Below are 22,958 nucleotides of genomic sequence, written 5' to 3'. Positions count from 1 at the left end.
CTTTGAAAACAAACTGGGTTTGCTTCCCCCTGGCCTCAAACCTCAACGATCGGCTCTGATACTCCCACTATCTCTATTCTAAATTGTCGTTATGCAGCAATCAATTAACGCTACGCGTCACTGATGGCCTGTGCCGGACTTCAATTTAACATGTGCTTCCTCACGCTCCACATTAGGGACTCAAATGTGACGATATGAATGTTGCCCTTCAGAACAGAAAGTCCCTTCTGGACCTTTCCTGGAGCGGTGAAATATTGAGTGTGACAAGGGGAGTAATTGCATGGGAAGTAATCAATTAGACACACAATTGAAGGAGACCTGAGGTCTGTGGGCTGCCAGGCACATGGCTCTGGATTCTGTTGATGTGCAGTGAACCAATCCCGCCTCTTGGAATTTCTCTTTCTTTTCCTCAGAGTTAAACGGTGGACGGGAGTCCTGGGGATGATGGGTAGGCCATTGTTTTAATTCTGCACCTTGCCTTGGGGTAGCAAACTAACTCAAACAGACTCTCGGTCTGAGCCCTTTACCAAACTGTCCACCTCTGTTGTACGGTAACAGGCCATTAAACGGGTGACAAAGGAAGACCATCCCTGTGTACCAGCCATGGGAGGCTTCGGAGTACGCAGGCCTGGACTACTGAGGTGTTGAAAATGAGCTCTGGAAGGCAGAATGCACCTGGAAAATGGGTTAGAGATTAGAACGTTGGTTCGGGAAGGCGTCAATGTGGCAAAACAAAGAGCCGCCTGAAATCTAATGAAGGACACACTGGCAAATAACTGGAGGTAACTAGATGGAAGAAAGACAGAAAATAGGAGAGATAAAGAGAGAGCAGATGGGCCATGAAGGAGTTGTTAACACCTTGGCGTAGGACACGCGGTTGTGTACATGCGAGAGAAGACAGAGAAGCTTTCAGCAGATGGGGCTTCGGATTGGATGCTCTGTGTTTTTGGATGGACACAATACAGGCGAGGAGCGGCCCGAGAAATGAGTCAAGGCACAATCAACGCTAACCATATCAAGAGGGGGGGGGGGGGGGATCTGGATGAAGTGGAGGAAATGGAGAGGAGGGGGCAGTAAAAATGCATGAAAGTACTAAGCTCATCTGTGCCGCACTCCTTATTGCCGCTGTTATTATTTTGCCAGGGAAGCAGCCTGTAATTACCATGTGAAAGCACAAAGGCTGTCTGGGGTTCACATGGGTCCAGACGGAAGTGCAGAAAATGTTTGCCTAAGCAGGAAAGGAGGCACCACGGGTCAATATGAATCAAAACACAGCAAGGAGTGTGGGAAATGTCAGGAGGCGGCTCTGTTTAACCTTTTTCTTCGTGAGAGGAATTGGCGCCCCCCAAAAAAATGGAAGGTAGCCAACATGCTATAGATAATCGTTTTTCTATGTTTAGATGCAGATGATCTCCGCAGTCTATAGAAACAAACACAACTAAACTTTTCAGACTTCTGGGCCTGCCTATATTCTGTGTGCACACATCAGACCTAAACTTTTCCCAGTTTGACTCAGCCTATATTTCATATTCATGAGGATAACTTGGCTAAGCTTGATTGAAAGGGGCACTGGAGGGAGTCCTATCCCCCCTTAGACTTCCTGCACACCCTCTTCCAGCCACCTTAAAATCCCGAGTCCATTCTCAGCTCACAGGCAGCGTGCCGGAGAAATCAATAAGCGCAATGCTACAATATACTGGGGACAAATTGATTTCATCCAAAGGCAATTTCCACCCGAGTAGAAATGCGGGTGGGTTTCAGCACTAAAAGGATTTTTTTTTTTTTTTTACTGAACCCTCTCTCGATTAGCCCCTCATGCACTGTACTTAATACATTTTATCCTCTTATACATGTTGGTTATGGATTATATCGACCCTTTTACACTTCTCTAGGGACCAGCTAAGAAAAGAACGGTGGACCTGTTTGAAAGCGACACCAAATATGCTGTAATGAATGTGATGCTGAGTGTCGGTCTATACTCAAAGGTGCAATAAGCAAATCTTTTTTCACCACTAGGTTCACTGTCAGGCACTGTCTGCAGACCAAAACAAACTGTATCACTCCTCCTTCTACCTCTGCTCTCCGCCTCCACTTTGTCTGAATGAAGAAGAAGAATTCCTTGGAAATGCAAGGCCAGTGCACTTCCTCTCCCTCTCTTGATCCAGCAACTTCTTCGCCAATGACCACTGTTTCCTTAGAGGTAAGGTTGGATCCTGGTCATTTTCAGGTTTTGCTCCACTCTGAACCGTTTTGCTTCAAAAATACACCAAATAGCTGTAGCTATTTATAGGGAGGGAGGGAGGGAGGGAGGGAAGGGGGTAGTGATGTACATGACCGAACATGAAGATGCAGCAGTCCCAGCTTGTAAACAAAGGTAAACAAAGGTCTGAAGATCAACACACAGAATTGATTACCATAAAACTCTTGGCTTTCCAAGACTCCGTTAACTTATAACCTGACCCTGAATGTGGCACTGGAGGAACTCATGTGGCTTTATAAGGACCAATATGGGCGAGAGTCTCCCAATAACGATGATTTGTGGTAATGAGACTGCTGCTTCATCAAGATTTCAGGAATTGGGAAAAACAAAACATCCTGAGTAGATTCAGGCAGTGACATCCTCTCAACCTCATGGCTCCAGGCCACGGATGGCACATCAAACCGCAGCCTCCTACAGCGTCCAGCCAGAGTCCCCCCAGTGGAGACTTCTACTTGGCGTGAAGACAAGCCAAGAAAGAATTACAGAAAGGAGAGAAAGAGAGAGGTGGACAAATGGAAATCCCAGAGAGTTCCCAAACATGTTGGACGGAATATATGTTATAACATACGAGTCTGCACTGTCACCGCGCGTGCACACGTGGATGCGCTGCTGCTTCCGACTCTGGGGATCACAGGGAAGGAACAGTTGAGGGAAACAATAAGAGATGGCTGAATTATTCAGAATTTGGAAGCAGCAGGCGCGGGAGCCTGCAGAAACAAGAGGTAAACAAGTAGTGGTGTTAAAATGAACCACCCGTTCTCAGAGTCACAGTCATTCATCTCAAGCTGCCTCTGCTTGCCTCTACTTCAGCTCAGGGACGCAAATGCAGCCGTGCACACGGGATATCGCAGCGGACATCGATGGCTGGAGAACATCTTCAGTGCAGCTGGTTTTAAAAACTTTCTCCATCAGTGAGGACGTGCAGACCACTCTGTAGCGCCACCTAATGAATCTTTAAACTCCCGTCCTTTGCTCTTCTACACGTTCAGATAATAAGTGAAATAATTCATGTGGTGATGCACTAGGTGGGGGAGAAAGAGTGGAAATAAATACACCTGTCCGGGATGTTCTGATAAAACCTTGTAGAAATATTCTTATTCCACTTGTTTAGAGGAGAGCTGCAGCTCCAAACTGACTGAATAAATCCTTTGACCTTGTGTTGCACACATCATGTGCACATCGTGACCCACTTAGCCCTGTTTCTGAAGAGCTCTACATCTTTTTTTTTTTTTCATTACCCACTGACCTCACAGGGGTCACAGAGCTCGGAGGAGACCTTGTCGCTCTTGGATTCATCGTTCATGAAGTGCGAGAAACACCCACACAAGGTTTCCAACACCTATCAGCAATCACATATGCTTCGGGGAGGGGGGTTGAGAGACTTGGGTGGAACTTAAACTAACTTTTCCTTGGATAACTCCTATTCCAGCTCTGTAAAACCAATCCTGTTGTGTTGGATGGTTCATTATAATAGTTGAATGGGTTTTTCATTGGATAGGAAAAAGAAGAGAAAAAAGAAAAACACAACAGTCAGAAGTCTCAAAGCCTAAACTAAAGAAATACAATACCAGCAAATTGACAAAACACCAGAAATTGCTTCAATGCAGTTGTTGTATTTTAACAGTCAGCAGAGATTTTTGACTATAACCTTAAAGGTTCACTGCAGTCTTGGATGGTTTCTTTTACCTGAAAGTTGCCTGAGTACACTGGTGGTCTTCCCCAAAAATGTTTTGGGGCAGGAAGGGGCAGGGCAGAGGACAGGGGGCGGGGCAGGGTACCGGAGGGCAAGGTGGGGCAGAGCGGGGGAGGACAGGGGTTGGGCTAGTGCCCAGTGCAGTTGTAGTCGGCTCAGCCAGCTTGAACGGAAGTGACGTCATGCAAGATGGTATTAAATAAAGAGGTGTGATTACAGCTCACAGACAGGTTTGATCAAATGTATTTGAAATTAGTTTTATCTAGAATCAGTGAAGCGTTCACTTAATCTGGCTCGCAGCCATCCCACTTGACTGCGATCACCCGTTTCAGTGCTCACACGCTTCTCCGGAGTACCAACATTTTGAGTCAGATTGATTTAATAATGGATAATAATAAATCATTCATGAAGGACATCGCAGACACGTTTCAGAGCAAACTTTACTCCTGTGAAATGACCAAAAGCAGAATTTTTATTTGCACAAATCTTTTTGCCATTATTGTTTATTGATGACCCTTTTGCACCAAAACAAAACGAAGACGGACGAAAAACCTGCCACACCAGGAAGTAAGTGAGTGTCTGACCTGTCAGGTTTTTCAGGCCGAGCTGGCGAAGGCCGGAGTTCCCATCCCGCCTGTAATTGAGAAAGATTGCGAGAGCGTAGCGGTCTTCATACAGTTTTGTTCCGCGGATGATCCTCAGGTTCTCCAAAGGCAGGTAGTCAAACTGGTTCAAGGCCACTAACACATAGCCAGTCACTTCCCGGATAGACTGTGGAGAGACAGGAAAAAAGGGCTTCATCAGTTGTGTTAATCAAAATTATACTAAAAGAATCACTAAATTAGTACCATGAATTCCCAGGGAAAGGTTTCACAAAGCTCTATAACCCCTAGCCTGGAGTAAATGTATTCCTTTTCATGTTGACTCCCAGTCTTAAATCCATCTGCCTCTTTCAGAGCACAGAACCATTATGATTTCTGTCAGATACGTTTGCCAACCTTGAATGAGGTCTTGTTAAAATTGCACATGGCACATTTCTGAATATGCAAAATGAGCCCGGCGAAAGCAACTGAATCCTTCAAATTTGTCAGTTACAAGAAGAAGTGCTGAACACATAAAAATGTTATTTAGACTAAATTCAATTATTCATTTAGACTTTAATGTGGAACGATGAAAGCACGGCTGTCGAAAGATCATGTTGGCTATTTTAGGGGCTATCCTCAACCAATGGAAACTTATAACGGTCAGTGACCTTAAACTCTTGAACAAAGACCAGAAAAACCTGTGTGAGTGAATCAGTCCGGAGCTTTCCCTCAAATTGTCATGATATGTCATATTGATGAATTTAATCTATTAATAGCATTCAGACGTGCAGGTTTTGTGTCGTCTATGAAAGGAGCAGCACAAGTTGGACACGTTTCAAATTGAACGTAACAGCCAACTCCAAGGTCACTTTCCCCGATTTTGACCAGCTCAGTTAGGTTGGTGCAACATCTGACCGGGGCAGACTTGGCTCTGGGATCCGTGACCTCAATGTCCAAACTTGGCAAAGATGCCAGCGCTCATGTCCGGGGCTCGGCCCGGGGAGCCTGAGCCACAAGGACAGCCATCACTTCACACTTTAAATGTCATTTAGGAGAGGAGATACCAACTGTCAAGACTTTGGCGAGAAGCCACCCGGCTGGAACTGCTGTTGCGTGAATCAAAGTGACAGGCGGCGTTCTCTGTCTCCCGTCCACCATTGTGGCGGCTGTCTTTAGCAGTCAGGCGGTCGGAGGAGTCGTTCCGCGCTGCCCTGCTGAAGCTGGTAATCAACAAGTCTGTGTGTGAAGCGCTGGTGGCTAATGTGCTGAGCTGAAATAATTCCTAAGGAGGGCCCCGGCAGGGTAGTCATGGCGGTTGACAGCTGTCAGAGACCGTGGCCATCAGCCACCCGCCCATAAGCTGCAGTTGCAGCTCAGTCATCATTACCCAGCTGATTACCATTAACAGAAACAGACGGGCCAGCCGGGTAAGTCCATGCGTATTTGTGTGACAGAATGATGAGAAATTGGGGTGTATTTAGAATCTCTTAAGGAAGACGAAAAGCTGAAGAGAATTCCCGGCCACTGAGGCTAATGCTAAAAAGGTTGTTTCTTTGGATTAATTATTCTTCTTCAACCTGTTTGGAACCCTTCCAAGAGATCATGAGGCATTAAATAACTTTCAATTTTGCATTCCTAGCACTTTGTCTTGCTAACAAATGAAGTATTGCACTAGCATGGCACAGCAAAAATAATGAACTTTGACTCTGATAAATAATTTCCAGACACACCAACTCCTCACCCCAGTTACACAGTTGATGGTTTGTTTTCAGGCCAGTAACTCAATGATTCCCAGAGTGCAGCACTGCACTGGTAAGTAAAATGACAGAGAAGAAGGCGGCAGGCCGGTGCGCCTTGCTCCCAGCAGACTGTTTGTTCAATAATGAAATGTAAAAAGAAACAACTTGTGATTACAGGCCCTGGGTGAGCTAATGGTTGTGTGGCCACTGTCATTAAACACAGATCAACAAAACAAGCAACCAGAACTATTACGCCGCTGGGGCTGGCCAGGTGGTCCTGTTGGACCAGGACAAGCGTAAACAGCGATAACTGTCTGAAGGAACGCAGCCCTGACTTTGTTTCAAAGCTGTGACGGAGAAGCATTTGCCAAGATCGATGCGTGTGCTAACGGGGCAGCATACTTTTGTGTGTGCGGGCGTTTGCTAAATTTAGCCCAACATCATTTGCATGACCTCCTTTGTATTTTATATAGAGTCCAATTAGAGCAGTAAATTAGCGGCTAAAGATAACAACATTGTTGTCCTGAATTTCTCACAGTAATAATAGCCACTTAGCTAACTTGATGCAGGTGCTGTAGGTATACATTATGTAGGTATGAGAGCGTTGTGGTTCAGAGGCTCCACGGTGTCCATTATGCATTGCTTTACATTGGTTAATTTTCTGGACATAAGAGGGGAAATGGGGAATGGTGTTATGTTTTACAGGGTGGTAACCGTTCAATTTGCTTAACTACTAAGACCTTAATGTCTGTGGTGCGGCCAAGTGTTCCTGGCCACCATAAAAAAAGGTAAAGGTTGGTCTCAACTGGCAGATTTCACCATCAATTTGGTGAAAATCGAAACATGGAAAAATGAAGAAAAAAAGTGTTATCGCTTGTCCACCAGGATGTTAAATTTAAACTCTGGGCTGAACTGTGTGGACAGCTTCCAAACCCCACTCCCCACACACCTCCCAAGAGATCAATACATTGGAGCCTCAGTAACAGTGAACAAAAGAGACCGAGACAGCCAGAATCAGTAGATTAACAGGGATTTCTTCCTACTCCCTCTTGCCAGCAAAGCATTTGCGAACGGAAGTGTGGCAGCGGAACAAACCCCTCACTTGACTTCCAGAGACGTGCGCAGTGTTGAAATGTAGTCCTTCAGTCCCCAAGTGCTAACGGAGGGGAGGGGAGAGGTGGGGTTTTGGGATGGAGCTAGCAAAAGAAGCAGGAGCGGGTGAAGAAGGAAGAGGAGACACGGTTAGGGTTGGATGCCCACAACAGGAGGAGGAGCGCGGTCAAGCGAGCCGCGACAGGTTTATGTATATTTTAATACATAATTAAAACCACACCTGTTCCCGGTCAGGAAGGAGAGCGAAAGGTCTGGGGAGGGGTGAGTTGTTCGAGGGGTGAAGCGGGACTCAAAGTGCAATGACACAATTAGCATAGAATTTTGCGAGACTGAGCACACGTTAGCGTGATTGCCTCTCATTTCCATACATATTGAGGTGTACCAATGTGCTCTGTGACCACTGAAGTCTGCTACAGGGGAGTTTAAGGTTTGCCTTGCATCACTAAACCCTCATCCTCCGTTTCTCCACCACTTCCTCCCAACTCTCGCCTGAGCTAACGTCAACATTTGGGAACAGACAGAGAATCCTGATGGAGTCTCTACAAGTTTAAAGAAAAAAAAAGAACCCCTGTTTTCCCATGAGACCACCCCCAAAGCCGCATAGAGATCTTGAAAGCGAAGGCTGTACATTTAATGCAAACACAATATGTTTGCATTAAATGTCGGCATTTACGCATGTGAATTATTGTTGCCTTTCCACTTAATCTTGGTAACTTCTAAAATCTTGGTATCGGTGTAATAAATTAGCTTGTAGCATGTTCAGTAAAAGCAAATCACAGCGTCGCTAAAAGAAACGGTTTTCTGTCAATGGATGTTTATTTGGAAAGAGCCTGGGTAGATGACTTTGAGACGTCCCTTTTGAGTGTATGTTGTATGCATCGCGGCAAAAGTGTTTCATTTTGAGCATCATTGTTTGCGACAGTTTGACAGACTACTTGTCAAGTAAAATGACAAGTTAGCCCCATAAGGTGTGCACATCCACCGCAGGACGAAAGGCATCAAGAAGCAGTTGAATAGTGAGAAGCTATTTCATCTCGATGCCAGCAAAGTCATTCAGGTTAAAGCACTGTATTTTTTTTAAAAAAAAGCAACTTATTGCTCAGTTGGTGTGGACATTTGGCACAAAAATGGCCGACTTATCCCTCATCGGAAAAATATAGTCCCCAACGAAGGCCATCTCATTTGAGGAAATGCACTTTAGCATCTTGTGGGCGTCAGTATGTATCAGATATTAGCGTTTACAGGAGGTCAACATTCAAGACTCGCTGGAGTCAACCTGATTTTTGGACTGCAGGTTCAGATTCATGGTGTTGTCCTACATCACTTCCTCTATCTGGTTCACTTCCTCACCAGAGATCACTTGAAAAGTTCAGATGAGCTTTCAGTCCGGCCCAAATTAGGCAGACTTCTATATCTGAGGAAGCAATCTTAGGTGCGTTTGAAGTGGACCAAACAGCTCCGGGTTTAGGGGAACATATAAGCACTCTTTGACCTTTGAAATCGACATTTTGAACCTCAGCTGTAGGGATACTCTTCTGGACTGAGACCCGACTAGGAATCTAATGTTTTAACGGTGTGATGTCCACAATAAAGCCGGGAAGCAGACGGCTTCACTTCTTTCCTCCATTTGTCTTCAGCATCCTACCTCAAGAAAAAAAGATAAAGACAGATAAAAAAAAGTGGAGTGACACTCCTTCCCATGAGGAGAACGTGCAGCTTCATCAGCGCAGTGGTAATGAGTGGACTCCTGTGGGGAATTCTCCAAATGGTCTAATTTGTAATTGATTCAGTGCATTAATTACCGGCCTGGTTACGCTTGTGTCATGGTTAATATTGTACCGATCTGACGAGGCTGGGAGGTTCGTCTGCGTTGGGACTGTTCGGGTGAGGCAACCATAATTCAATTATGGCGCACATATCAGTGACGAGGCAAGCCTTAATCCGAGAGTAATCACTTCCCCCCGTGCTCCCTGCTATTAGCTCCTATAGGGAAGGAGGGTGTTGGGTTGGGAGGTAGTCCTAGATCCATCCTGCCCATAGTTAGCTCTTTAATCAGGCCTGGGAACCAGATCCCACTGGGATTATCTGGTAGTAAAAGAGAATTACGCACTGCAGTGAGAGTTTAGTGATCCAGGGTGCTAAAATGTATCTGTTGTAAACCCGCCTTAATGTCTGTTTAAATGCAGCTGAGCCCTTTCACAACTGTTTGAGGAAGGGGTGGATTTCCTGATCTGGGCCTAAATATTACAAAAGAGAGATTTTTAGAGAGCATTTTAACAGCAATGATGTTCGTTTGAAAAGAATCAAAACCCCTTTTGCAACACGACCAGGAGGCTGAATATCCTCCAGCTCCTTGGACACTATAGAATGTTTGTCTTGGTTTTGGTGCATTCTGTTCAGGCGTCATTATCTACTTCATTAATGTCAGTGTTTAATTGGAACACAGCAACAACCTTAACGGCTGGCAAACTAAAATATTTCGTTCCTTCTTTAACAACATGCTTCTCATTTATTAGTTGTACCTTCAGTCACATCTACATAGTGCAGCAGTTTATATATATATATATATTTTTTTTTTTTTTTTTCTATTGAACTTTACTGACAGAAAGAGATGTGTCCTATTACTGCTAAGACAGATATATGCATTTTTAATAAAAAAACTTTTTTTTTTTTTCAGATTATTCCCCAATTAAACTGTTTAGCAGGAGTTCAAATTGGCCCTCGGATGCCGTCTGTGGGTCCTGTCAGAACTAAGCCGCGTTCCACTTTTACTTACGAGACAATTAGAGAGAATGCCGAGTCCTTTTTTCCCTGTTATCCTCTTTCTGCTCGGCAACGGTCTGTTTCTTCGCCTTGAGCAAGGAGAGGAGATGAAATAGTGGCCTCTCATTCCCTTACAGTCGATTATATTCCTGCTTTGATCTGCAGCAGCCTCCCCAAACCGGCTTCTGGAAGTTTGGACCAACAACACAACAAAAATAACACCCACGGCCCTGGGAGGAACCAGAGACCATTGTGCCCTTCACTGCATATTTTAGCATTGAAATCTGAAAATCACCTACGGGAGTGTTAAGTAATCGGTCCATTTGGACGCTGATATTCCAACTTATTTCCAGAACAGCTGCTTCTAGGTACTCATAAACAATAAAGCCTTGAGCAAGGCCAGTGAGTTAGGATTTGACAACCCCGGAGGAATCAAGTTGCATCATCCAAAGTGAATCTTAGCAGAGGTGAGGTACAGCTAACGGCGCTAATTTAGAATAATTGTGAAAAGCGACGATATAACTGAAATTCCTTATCTGCCGAGGCTCGGCTCCGGAAAAAATTGTCATTAGCTGCTATGATTTCTATTTCTGCTTTCCCAATCTGCAACTGCCCTTTTCTGCCACAGGAATATTAATCAGTTACCTGTATAGAAGGAAAAAAAAGTTTATTGACAACAGCTAAATGAATTCAAGGGGAAAAAAAAAAACTGGGAATTTTGTTGTGGGGAAAGTGGGCTAGAGGGAAATGCAGCAAAGATGCTGCCAGTTTTAGCTTCATCAGGCTGGAGGTCCTCACCTCAGTTCAGTCCTCTGGTACTTCAGGGAGGGTGGTGGCAGCGGCTGTGGGGGAGCAGGGCCACGCTTAATAGCCCCAACAGCGTTATTATCTAATAAAGGTTGATGGAGCCTCCTGACTTGATCTCTGCAGGAGGAGAAGCAGCCAGCATGCTAAAGGGAAGTTTCAGTCAGGTGTTTTATGCATCCTCTTTGTCATAAAGGAAAAAGGATCATAATTGGAAAAGATGGCACTTTAGCAGCTCCTCTTTGTGTTTGCCAAGACTTTACAGTGAGAATAATCTGGCAGGGATGCGATCAAAGGGTAGATGGAGGCTACAGGACGCACAGTAGTCGCCCGCTAACATTTCCATCTACGGGTGAGGATAAAGCAGTGCTCAAAAGCACTGTCGCAGCGGGTGTGCTGATATTATTGGTTATTAGGAGATTACACCTCCCTCCACATGAACGAGGGTTCGCTGGTGTTGTGATAATCAGTCATCCGTCTTTATTGTGACCGTTTGAATGCAGGACTTTCATACGTCCGACTTTAGATGTTAAATAAACAGGTTCTAGTAAAGAAACTCCAGAGAACTAAACACATGGCTGAAGACGGAGGCTGCAGATAGCGCGTGTGAAATGTTTGCCACAAACGACCTCATTGCATCTTCTCGTGTGAGAGAAATAGGTGATGTGGCCTTATTCTGACCACAGAGGAAATCTCTGAAATTGAAGATAAAGGTCTCGCTCTCCACTGGGACCTCAGGAATCTGATTTCTGACCCACTTGGCTGCCCCCCCCCCCCCTCTCCCTCTCTCTCTCCCTCTCTCACCCATCTTGCTCTCTTATCCACAGCAACATAATGACTCCATTCATCCCTCAGAGTTTCACTTGGCAGCCAGACCGCTCAGCAGTTCTTAGAATTAAACAAAAACCCAGATAAAATCATGATTAATTAAGACACCAAAGTGTTTTATGTGTTAGACTGGACATTTTTAGCCTGATGGGACTCGTGACGAGTGTGCTGCTTTTAATAAAGTCTGCCAAGTTCACATTGTGCTGTGCACGTGGATGCGCCACACTGTTTCCTTTACTCACAACGCTCCCCATAGCAACCCTGCTACACTGTTGCAATGATGTCAGAATTGTCATTTTGAATCCATTTTATAGATGCGTTGTGACTTAAACACGAGGTGGGTCCACATGCAAGCGAAACTCAGCACGTTAGCTGGTGGATGCGTATTGTATATTTTCACATCATTGCGTCATTACATTATTTTACACTCTTTCTGTTTCGAAATAGGATGTTTTAAACAGTTGAGTTAGCGTGTCCATATTTAATAAAACATGAAATGCTGTGCGTTTTTGCTGAACTCTGCTGTGAAATCCAGCACAACAGTGAGTGGGTGTTGTAAAAGTTACTGTTCGGAGGGACAGAAGAGGGGAAGAAAGTTAGGAGGAGAGGGAAAGGATGAATATTTTACCTGTTTTAATGGGTTTTTCTTTGTTCTGTATGACGTGACGTCCCCCTGAACTACAGCTTGAACGCCAGGCAGTGGAATTAGCTTCATAAAGCAGCATTACAAACAGGCTGGATAAATGTTTATTTTTACCAGCCCTTTAATGAGCAAACTGGCATTTCTACAATCAAAATAGGGCAAACGGAACCTTCAGGTGTTTTCAAGTGAATCTGAAATACAAGGTGCAGTGACTCCCCCTCCACACACACACACACCTACATACACACACACTCCACAGCGACCCATCACCCACCTGATCTCCTGTTCAATCCCTAAACTGGTGAAATTGGCGGAGGACTAATCACCTTTTAGCTCCTTCGGCGGTACATAGCAGCTGATTGATGGTACAATTACACCCAGTGTGCCACTTAGCTAAACTGCTGTATTCCTAATGAGTTTTTTTTATTCAAACGGACTGCTAAGTGTAGAAGAACAGCAGTGATCATGTTGGAATGGAAACTTTAAGAAAACGCCTTTTCTCAATAAACAAAGCAACAAAAAAGGCAGCATGGGTAAAAAAACATGGGAATATAGACATGTGAACATTCATACAGCAGAGGAGTGAGCGAGGAACCGTGGGGATTTAGCTACCGCCTCAGCTTACTGCGAATGTAGCAATGGGAGGAAATTGGAACTTCAATCTTCATTAGAATATGGTCTCACAATTTTTGGGGATTTTTGGGGGGATTTTTTTTTTTTTTTGACAGGCTGCAGGGAGACAAATTTTACATTTGGCATTTGGAGTGATTCTGAGGGACCTGGTGGGCTGTTGTCACATCTCAGGTTGTGCTTCTCCTTGCTTCTGAGTCTGGTTCTGCTTTCTGATGATAAGTGTGTGTACGAGCACGTGTGTGAGTGTTGTTCCTGCACAGGTTATATAGCCATGACCAGGGTAGGTATGTGATGGGCAAAGACTTTGATTCTCCAAAAGATATGGCACGAGTTAAGGTGGAGGCCCCACAAAGATAGAAATACAAAAGTGTGACATTGTGTGTGTGTGTCTGTGGCGAAGGAGGCCCTTTTTAAAATGTATAAATACGTCTGCTAAAGCATCTCCCACACACGCACGCACGCACGCACGCACACACACACACACACACACACACACACACACACACACACAGTCTGTTTGTAGCTTGGTTCTTTCCTTTGCTAAAGTTTCATGCTGTTGGTGACTTTGCTTTGAGGTGCTGCTGGATACTAAAGGTTTGAGAACATAAGTCCTAAAAGTCACTTCTAACAGGTCAGATGACGTTTCACTTCTTTTTAAGCATAAACCTGCCCTGGCAGACGCCAGGTTGTGCTGGCCTGGAGGGAAAAGTCGAGCCACCTTTGGTCGAACATTTTCTTCCAACCTCCATCAGTATTCGAGCAGCTGCCGTCTCATCAGCGTTATTGTTGTCCTGAGCAACACACGGATTCATTTTCTACTTGTCTTTATTGTGCTTCCATAGTAAAAAAATATGAGGATTAATGCTAACAGGCTTCGACACGCTGGTGGTGACACAGCGGCAGGTTTTCTGGAGCACCGCCTCTCAGCCATTAAACACCTTTATAAAGCAGCTCAGCTCAGCTCCAGGGTCACACACATTTTCCACGTTTCCTCTCGTACGACAACGCGGACGTGCAACTCGTTGCTCATTTGTGGAGAGCAAACGAAGGCAAGCGTTTGAGCTCCTGTACATATTTACCTTCTGCGCATTTTTTTTTTCCCTTCAACGACATCCATCAGCGTGAAATGAGCTGAAACGAGCGGGAGGAAATCATATGGTCTGACTGACACCAGGTTGGTTTAGGAGGAAACAGAACGTGTCAGTCACACGAGTGGGGGCCAAACGCCTGGGTGGTACAAACAACAACTCAATTTGAGCAAGGAGGCCTTTAAAATGGAAGTCAGAATGGTAATAAGAAACTCTTCCAGCATCAGAGACTCTATGATTGGCAATAGCACCTACATGTGTGAAAACACATGCAAAGATCAGACTTTAACTGCTGTGTCGGCATTAATAAACATGACATATCTCTGTCCATCACAGAGCTTCTTTTCCCATGCAAAGAGCTGAAAAGTCATTATTCCCCAGGCACGGATGTCTCCCGTATCTCACACACCCTGATTCTTCCTCACACCCCCTGACAAACGAGCCACCCGATCCAGCCGATCTGCTGCTTCTGCGAGTGAACTGCCCAGACGGCCGCGTCTACTGGTGAACTGCCATTTGGTGCCAGGGTGGAATGAGGCGTGCTCGCCTGAGAGCTACTCTGTGCCCGTCTCTGTAGTGGATGGTTTGAATATTAAATGCTTCCATCTTTGACCTACTACAGTTCTGATTTGGAGTAAGTTCAAGCAATCTTGGACACTATGGGTACCCTTTAGGGACCGCGCCAGAGCCATCTGAAGCTACCAAAAATGATCATCACTACAGTTCTTTTATTTTCTGTTTGTCTGTCGATATCTTCGGCTCTGATGGCCTCTGCTGCTCAGATAAATAAGGCTAGGCTAGGCTAACAGGAAGCTAAGCAGTGAGCATGGTTCGACAGAGCTCAACAGACTCATCACTTTCCTCTGAAACGCTTGTGTCCTCAAACCACTTCCTGGTCCAAGTCTTCTTTCCCCCTCACCCGTCAAAATCTGATTCCATCGACGACCTCGCTCCCCACCCCACGCTGTCCTTCTTCATGTCAAATTTAAAGTGATGGAAATGAACTTGAGGGGACGCTAATTGCAATTGTCAATCCAATCTAGGTCGGGCTTGAGAGACAGGGGCTCCCTCGCACTTCATCAGTCTTCATTAATATTGAAGGGGTTTGCTGAGGAGAACGGCCCAGCGTAATCTGAACTCATCTAACTGTGCATCAACAATTAGGAAACTCGAGGGGGACTAATGGCGCCTGAGGGACAAATATGCCAGTCTAGAAAAAAAAAGGATGGAGGAAGATGTCAGAGGACAGGCAAGAAGCGCAGGATGAGATGTTGGGTGGGGATGCTGAGAATCATCTTCATCCTCAGCATCCTCCTGTCCTTTAGCAAAAAGACAACTGGATTTTGCTTCATGGACGTTTTTGTGTTTTGCTGTTGTATATCAGTTTGTATATGTTTATGATTTACACGTTTTATTAATTCACTCCTTGTTATTTCCATAGGACGCAATCGTTCAACATCAAGATTTGTAGAACATTGTTTATATTTCCGGAATGTCCTTTTTTTTATTGTTATTTCACTGTTATATTCGTGTGACTAATAAGTGAGGTGATCCCGACAGTTCTACTCTTCTGCATGTCCCAGGCTGAATATGGTGGATATGGTTCTCAGTAAATCCTTTGATCCTGTGTGTTTTGATTGATTGGATTCCAAAGAAGGATCGTAAAAGATTACATTTCATTTCAGGATACAGCTAATGGCATTTTGGACCCAAAGTGGCATTGAGGGTAATTGTGTAATTCCTCAAGAGACAAGCTCAGGACTACAGGTGTGAATAACTTAAGATCAATAGATCAAGGTGGAACCTTACAGGATCATAAAAGGAGAAAAACAAGCTTGTGAATGTTTTTAACTTAAAGTGTGAATTTCTGGTCCAAAATGACTGAGATGGGTTTTAATATTTCCTTCCACTTAGAGCAGAAGGCTGCAGATACTAATGCTACGCATATTAATATTATTTGTAAATGATAATTTCATATTTGGTTTGCAGCTACAGGGACGGAAGTGGGGAGACCATGAGCCGAGTTAGGAAGCAATTTGACTGCTGCATTAATATTGAGGGAAACCTTACATGTTTGCTAATGGTTGCAGCTGCAAGACAAACATTCCCTTCTGAGTGTGCGGCTGCTGGTTCCTACTGAGACCAGAATGAAGGGAGGCGAGGGGAAAATTAATATTTTAGAATCCCAGATTCCTTTTGTGCATGCAGGCACCAAAGGAGGAAGACCCTAAAAAATAGAGCATGAGCTGAGCAATTTTCTCTTGTGAAAAAAAATGTGATAATGCATGCATTTACAGAACACGTTTATTAGTTTGTAGTAATGTTGGATTAGTAATCAGGCTTTAAAGGAGTGTGGAATTCACTGGATGTGGCTAAAAGTCTCTTTGGGGCTTTTGGTTGGAACGTGTGTGAGAAGGGGGCGAACGCCCCTGAGCCCAAATGTAGTTATTAATCACTGAGCGAACGTTGATTCATCATCTGTCGTGGAGGCAGTTTGGAAGATGGACTCTATTTACTGCCAAAGCTGTTTGAGGGGGCTTTGAGAGGCAACCATCCATCTCCTCGCTATCTTGAAAAGAAGGAGCCATTGCACAGGCATCAGTTTCAATCACCTCCCAGAGACAGGCGGTAAGGTAAGCTGCCGCACACTACTTTTTTTCTTCTTTACGGCTTCCATTCTTCTATATCTCAAGGTGAAGTTCTTCCTTCCCCGGGGAGCCACGTTATTAATGTGTTTTATAATAATAATAATAAAATCCCCTAAAATATATGCGGCACCCTGCCCTTTGGCTCCCTTGCTGTTTGGCACCTTGTGTTCTTCATTAGCATCTTCAATTAGCCCGTGTTAATTGCCATCCACAGAGAGGTGCAGGAACCTGGCACGCCGTGACCACAGGGAGCTCTTTTGTAAATGACTTGTACTGTAATAACGAAGCACGCATGCGAAGACAGGGTAGCAGTCAGAGGCATCTTTAACCTCGGCTGGAAAAAAGCCCCTTTATGGATATGTGCTAGCTTGATCGGCGGAGACACAAAGAAAAGTCAGGCATCGGGGAGCAAATGTTTGAATTCCAAATTAGTTCTGTTTAGTTAAACAACAATCACATTTGTATTTTTTGAAGTGCATTCATGTTTTGGCCCCTTTATTCATCTCTATCAGCAGGTTTATTACCTCTGCAGGGGTCTAATGGTAGCACATTAGCATCCACGCGCTTCCTTCATTTCATCCAGCTTTTGTTTTGGATCTCACAGGAGGATGTCAGAATTTCACAGAACCGTCTCAACAAGTCATTTCTCCAACAATCCTAATCAGTCCCCATCAGAAGGAAGCCTGGACACGTGTCTCTTCGGCTGTAAAGCCTCTGCGCTCCGTACTTAAAGCAATACAGCCATTTCAGCGCAGTCAGCACTTCGGCAACGCCGGGGGAGCTGTGCAACCTTCCTCAGATGGGAGCCAATTGGAGGCAAACGCCCAAGCAGTGGTCTGAATGGTTTGATGTTAGGTTTGTCGAAGTGTAGGGCAACAGGGGTCAACAGTAAGAGCTGATTTCGCCTGATTTTTTCTTAGTTCCTTTTCAAAATTCGATCCAGTAACATCCTGCGCCTTGCCCTGCCTGACCTCCCATTACAACCCTCTAACTGGTCTCAGCCTCCAAGGGCTCTCGCTGACAGGCAGAGATGCGAGCCTGAAATGGTGTGCGTTAGCGCCACTCTTTAGCATTTCATTGTCCCATCATTCATTCATCACATTTCTATAATTCATTAAATAATAAGCTATCACTGCTCACGCCATCCCCACTCCCAGCTTTAATCAGTGGGCTTACACTTTGAACTGAAAAGTAGTGATTTAGAAAATGCTAATCAGTGATGGAGAGGCCCGAATTTCCGCCAGCCTTTTTCTCCCCGTATCTGAATTCAGTGTCATCAAAAGGGAAGATTAGCCAGCTCAAGTTATTTGGAATTTTGATTGTTCCGTGTCTCGGACCATAGAGGGACAAATGTTCAATCAGTCTTGTGCTCTGAGAAGAAAGAACATACTTCTGACTGGAACAACCTTTTCTCGCTGACTATCACTGGTTTGACACAGAAGATACTCATCCGAGCAACGATTGGTTGAGAGTGATCTCAAGGGTGGCGTCTGTGCAACAAGGTTGAATGAGACGCAAAGTCGTGGCTTCTTTTATCTGCATTTTGGAAAAATTACCAGAGTGCCGGAAGATGCGGATAATTGTGGCAGTCTGGGAATGTGTGCGTTTCCAGTATGGGCTGGGTACAGGAAGAGGGGTGGAATCCTGACTGATGGGACGGGATATGTCTGTGAACCGTCGGCTGGTGACGCTTCCCGACTCACTCGCTGTCACTGGCCCAAAGGCTGCCCACAAGGAAGCCTCGCTCCGGAACATTAAAATCATCTTAATGATGTCACATAATTGGACAAGTAATGTGGTGTGACAAGCCTCGAATCCGCCCACACACCTCTGATCCTGTACGAGGGTGAAAGGAGCTCAAAATCAGGATTAGAAGTTATTAAGTGGGTTGTTAGTCAAAAGCAAAAGATGACTCAGCTCTGTTATTGATGGCTGAGGAAATGTGGATGTTCTTGCTGTGGCTGCACTCACATCTGCTCTTAAATATAGAAACCGTTTGAATGACGCCCTTCAATAACCCAGACATGTGGTACGGGTGTTCCGTGCTCACCCTGAGGAAGGTGAGGTTCCGGCTGCGGTCGATGCTCGTGATCTCAAGGTTGCCCATGACGACCTCGCAGTTTTCATAGTTCTTCCTCATGGTTTGGTACTGCTGGTCCAGGTCAGACAGCGTGCTTAGCTTGTTCTCCGTACCAGCACACACTGGGGGAAAAGACAACAGGAAACAGTGACGTTAGTTCATCCTGGGAATGTTGCTGCTGCGATGTCAAAGCCCAGCTCAGTCTCATTCCTCATTTCAATATTTTAACTTCCTGGCACTGATTTTGGTTGTGGGAGGGACATTTGGAAAAGGACGGGTGAGCGTGATTGACATGCATTTGACACACATTCTGGATGGATGATGGTATACACCAGGACCAGCACCAGAACCGGTGCCAGAGTCCCTGCAGTTCCTCTGATAACGCTTCAAACGGAACGCTGCTTCTAGCCATAGCGTTAAGACGCTAACATGCATTTTTAAAGCGGGGGAACTAAAAGCACAGGTTGTTCCTCCCTGAGCAAGAAAGCAGAGAAGTTGAAAAAGCCTTCAAAAAAATCTGCAGCAAACATACATCAGAGGGCAAAAACAAAGAAGGAGAATGATTTTCAATTTTTTCACGTAGAACTTTTCAATTTCAATACTTGTGTCAGTGCCAGTGCAATCTCTTTCAATAAGGTGTTCCTGCTCAGTTCTGGGATTGTTTTCATTTCCCTCCCACCAAATATCTGCAAAAATTCGGATTTCATGGTGTGCTCTAAAGATCCTTTGCCGTCCCTTATCAGAGCTTCCCCCTCTGCTCTACCAACTGCTGTCGGGGGGGCACGGCTCCTCCACGACTTCCCCGCTGAGTGTTTAACTATGGAATAACCAAATAGCCACCCTCTCACGACCCCTCAGTGCGGCAGCAGCCGCGGCATCATTATGGAGGAGAGGTGAGAACAACACCTAGCGCTGAGTTATGGCTGTGCTGGAGCAGGAGCGGCTAAAGGAGAGAGCCTCAGGGCATCGGGCTTTGATGGAGGCACAGATACATTTTTCAGCCAGTCCTCAGGCTGGACTCATCATTGCTGGGTTTTTTCAATTCTATGTATTCTGGGAATATTCTTGGAGACAATAGACATCAATAATCACTCTAAAACAAGCAGGGGTGTTGCAGCTCACAGCTGAGCTCCCGTTAGGTCACGTCTGCCCTAAAATAGGTTTACTTTTCTTCCACATTACTGTGGTGAAAGGAGACTTTACTTTTTTTATTTCCGTTTGTGAAAAATTCTAACCGAGCAGTGTGTGATGATGGAGACATGGATGTGTGTGTGTGCGTGTGTGTGTGTGTGTGTGCGTGTGCGTGTTCACATCAGGCAGCTGCACCGTATCTCCTGCTGACAGACTGTTTGCGTTTGGACCAGGTTTTGGCTGCTCTGAGGTTCTGACTTCGCTGCACCAGGTAGAAGACACAAATGCATCATGCCACGACTTCATCCTGATTTCATATTCAGGCTTCCTGCCCTGCGGGCGCAGGGACGCCGCTGCTATCCTGCAAAGGTACCATTTTCCATCTGTGCCAGGTGTAAGATAGCAGGGCTACGTGCACTAGCGTACATCCAAACTGGTGCGAAATGAAGTCTTTGTGAATCAACGTTGCGCACGGTCCAAATTGGCAGCGAGTGCTGCAATCGCCGTGCACCTTCATTAATAAAGCTCCCGTGTGAGTGTGTTTTCCATAAGAGTGTTGTGGATAATGACAACCAGTGTCTAATTCATATTCACTTGCCACCATGGCCTCACCCACCTGTGCACTCTGGATGACAGAGGCTCCATCAGTGTGACAGAGGGCCGGCGGTTACCTTCCCAAGTCCTGCCACATTGTCCCCCACAAGCCTCTATCTCTCTTTGAACAGCTCCGACCGGCGCCGGCGCTTTGAATACTAACTCACGGCGTCTTGCATTACTTGTTTCTTATAACACATTTATTTAATTTTATTTGAGACACTCAGATCAAATGAGAGGAGGCAAATTCGGGCCCCAGTCGACACTGTGAAGGAATTTATTTCAGGACTTTTACATCGGCACAGGTGCTGGACGGCTGAAGCTATGTGAGCCTGGACAACACTCAAACGAACAAATGGTGATTAGCTTGGTTGCAGGTAGCATAAAACGCTGCTCAGGAATGATAAATGGCAGACCTGGGTGTTTTCAATAACAGTTAGCATGGGCTTAAGGGGAGCGAGGTGGAGGGTAGCAGGGTCATAAAGTGAGGATTGGTGTAATAAAGTGTTATTGCACCCTTGGGGCAGGGCGCTGAGCTCAGTGGAGGGAGGCGTTGAGGCATGTGATGCATGGCTGAAATTTAGCCTTTCACAGAGCTGCAACACACAACTGCTGATTTCAGGAATCTTTCAGAAGTTGTATTCTGCGCATGCGAGCGTGTCTTCTCTTTTTTAGTGAAACATTCTTTAGCTATCCTGTAATAATCCTATAGCCCCGGATGAGCCCGAGATGGCGCCGGCTGCCAAATGAAGCGCATCGAAACCATCTGTGCAGAGCAGAGTGTCCACAGAGACGGTGTGAACGGTCACCGGTTTACTGCAAAGCCCAGAGATCCGCTTGGCGATCCTATAACGGTGATGTGTGCGGATGTGTGGGCAGGCTGTAAATAATGGAGCTCTGGACGCACACCCCAGCAAGATGGAGTCCATTTGTCTCTCTGCTCAATATAGAACATCCAAGCATGAATATCACATTGAAGGTTGCATGAAACACAAGCCGATGTCATATATATTGTCACCTCCCGCCTGCTGTGGACTCCGCACTATAAACCGCTCAACCGCGCGTCTAACATGCCGGGTTACGTAGCATTTAGCCATTATGCTAGGATGGGCGAGGAGAAAAGATGGATCTTTCTACCCTCCCAACGTGTGGTACAGCTGCGTCTATCAAACAAATGCCAGCTTATGTCTGAAGGGATCTCTTATCTAGTGATGGAGTAACACAGGGAACATTATCTGGGGATCTGTTACCAATAAATTATACAAAGATAATTAATCAGGAGATTACAGAGGTAATTGGGTAAATACCGGGTGTAATATATATTGTCCTCTTGCATTTTCTGTCATGAATGATAGCAGCAAGCAAATTTAGGATGGATGGATTAGGTTGACGGAGGAGTACGCTGGATCAAGCCTCTCAGTTCCACCACAGTCTTTTTAGTCCTACAGCAAACCCACTGCTATTCAGGCTCTGACGTTTGACATCATATAGAAAGAGCCGAAAGGCCTGAAACAGCTGACGGATCTGGAATCTTACGACCAGAGCAGCAAATTCAGTAACGACCACATCCAGCGTGAACATTTTAGCCTCGACTGCTGATCACAGGAGCAGCTGGAGGTCTTTAACTGAGGTCAGAGCCGATCTTATACTGCACTTATTTTGTTCATTTTTGAGCAATACTTTTTTAGTTATTTTAAACAACCAAAACAAAAACAAACACCCTTAAATAGAGAACAGAGTACATGTAAGTTCTCACTTCCACCTACAACAAATGCAAATAGACGGAATTACCCCAGAGCCACATTTGCATCAATTCTAATTTCAGAAATATCCTCATTGGAATCAAATCAGCAGAGATCTGATCTGCTCGGCGTTCCACTCCTTGACAAATTCATTTCATAGGTAGCGCAACTTCATCAATAGTCCCTTGCGAAATTATTGAATGCCAATGAAGTTGGCAAGTCTCCAAAGGAGCCGAGGCTCCAGTAAGGAAAGCCGGTGAAAGGTCGTGCCAATAGCCAGTAACTCACTGAATTAGCTAAAGCTGCAAATGTCATTTCTTTTCGGTTGAGCTCAGCGAAGGTGCTTTAGATTAACACCAGGTTCTTGTGAAGATCGGAGCCAACGTTATGTTGAACAGGACACAAATCCTTCTTCCGTTCGTCAGACCCGCTAAATGAAAGTAGAAAACTCTAAAGTCTGAAATGTCCTTTGTCCCCATATGGCCGACAGATGAGCGGCGCTCGCTCTGTATGAGTTACAAGCCGCTGCTTCTGATAGCAATCATTGCCTGTATTATCGTCCATCTGCTGAGCAGTTTAATGAGCGACAAAAACAATAACAAAACGAGTGTTTGC

At 45.2% G+C, this 22,958-nt stretch overlaps 1 protein-coding gene across 2 annotated transcripts in view; it reads right to left on the bottom strand.

The window, feature by feature from the left end:
- The window catches only part of LOC101074687 (receptor tyrosine-protein kinase erbB-4), a 177,059-nt gene that overhangs the window by 68,780 nt on the left and 85,321 nt on the right, over positions 1–22,958 (bottom strand). For both annotated transcript variants that reach the window (XM_011611218.2, XM_011611221.2), the window contains exons 2-3: positions 18,847–18,998; positions 4,538–4,724 (exon numbers count right to left, since the gene is read on the bottom strand). In XM_011611218.2, the coding sequence (XP_011609520.2) occupies positions 4,538–4,724; positions 18,847–18,998 (339 nt within the window). The remainder of the gene's footprint in view (positions 1–4,537; positions 4,725–18,846; positions 18,999–22,958) is intronic.

Source organism: Takifugu rubripes, chromosome 1 (assembly GCF_901000725.2).
Source record: "Takifugu rubripes chromosome 1, fTakRub1.2, whole genome shotgun sequence".
In the NCBI taxonomy this organism is placed as follows: Eukaryota; Metazoa; Chordata; class Actinopteri; order Tetraodontiformes; family Tetraodontidae; genus Takifugu; species Takifugu rubripes.
The sequence above is the reverse complement of the archived record's forward strand: the minus strand, read 5'-3'. Positions and strand labels throughout refer to the sequence as shown.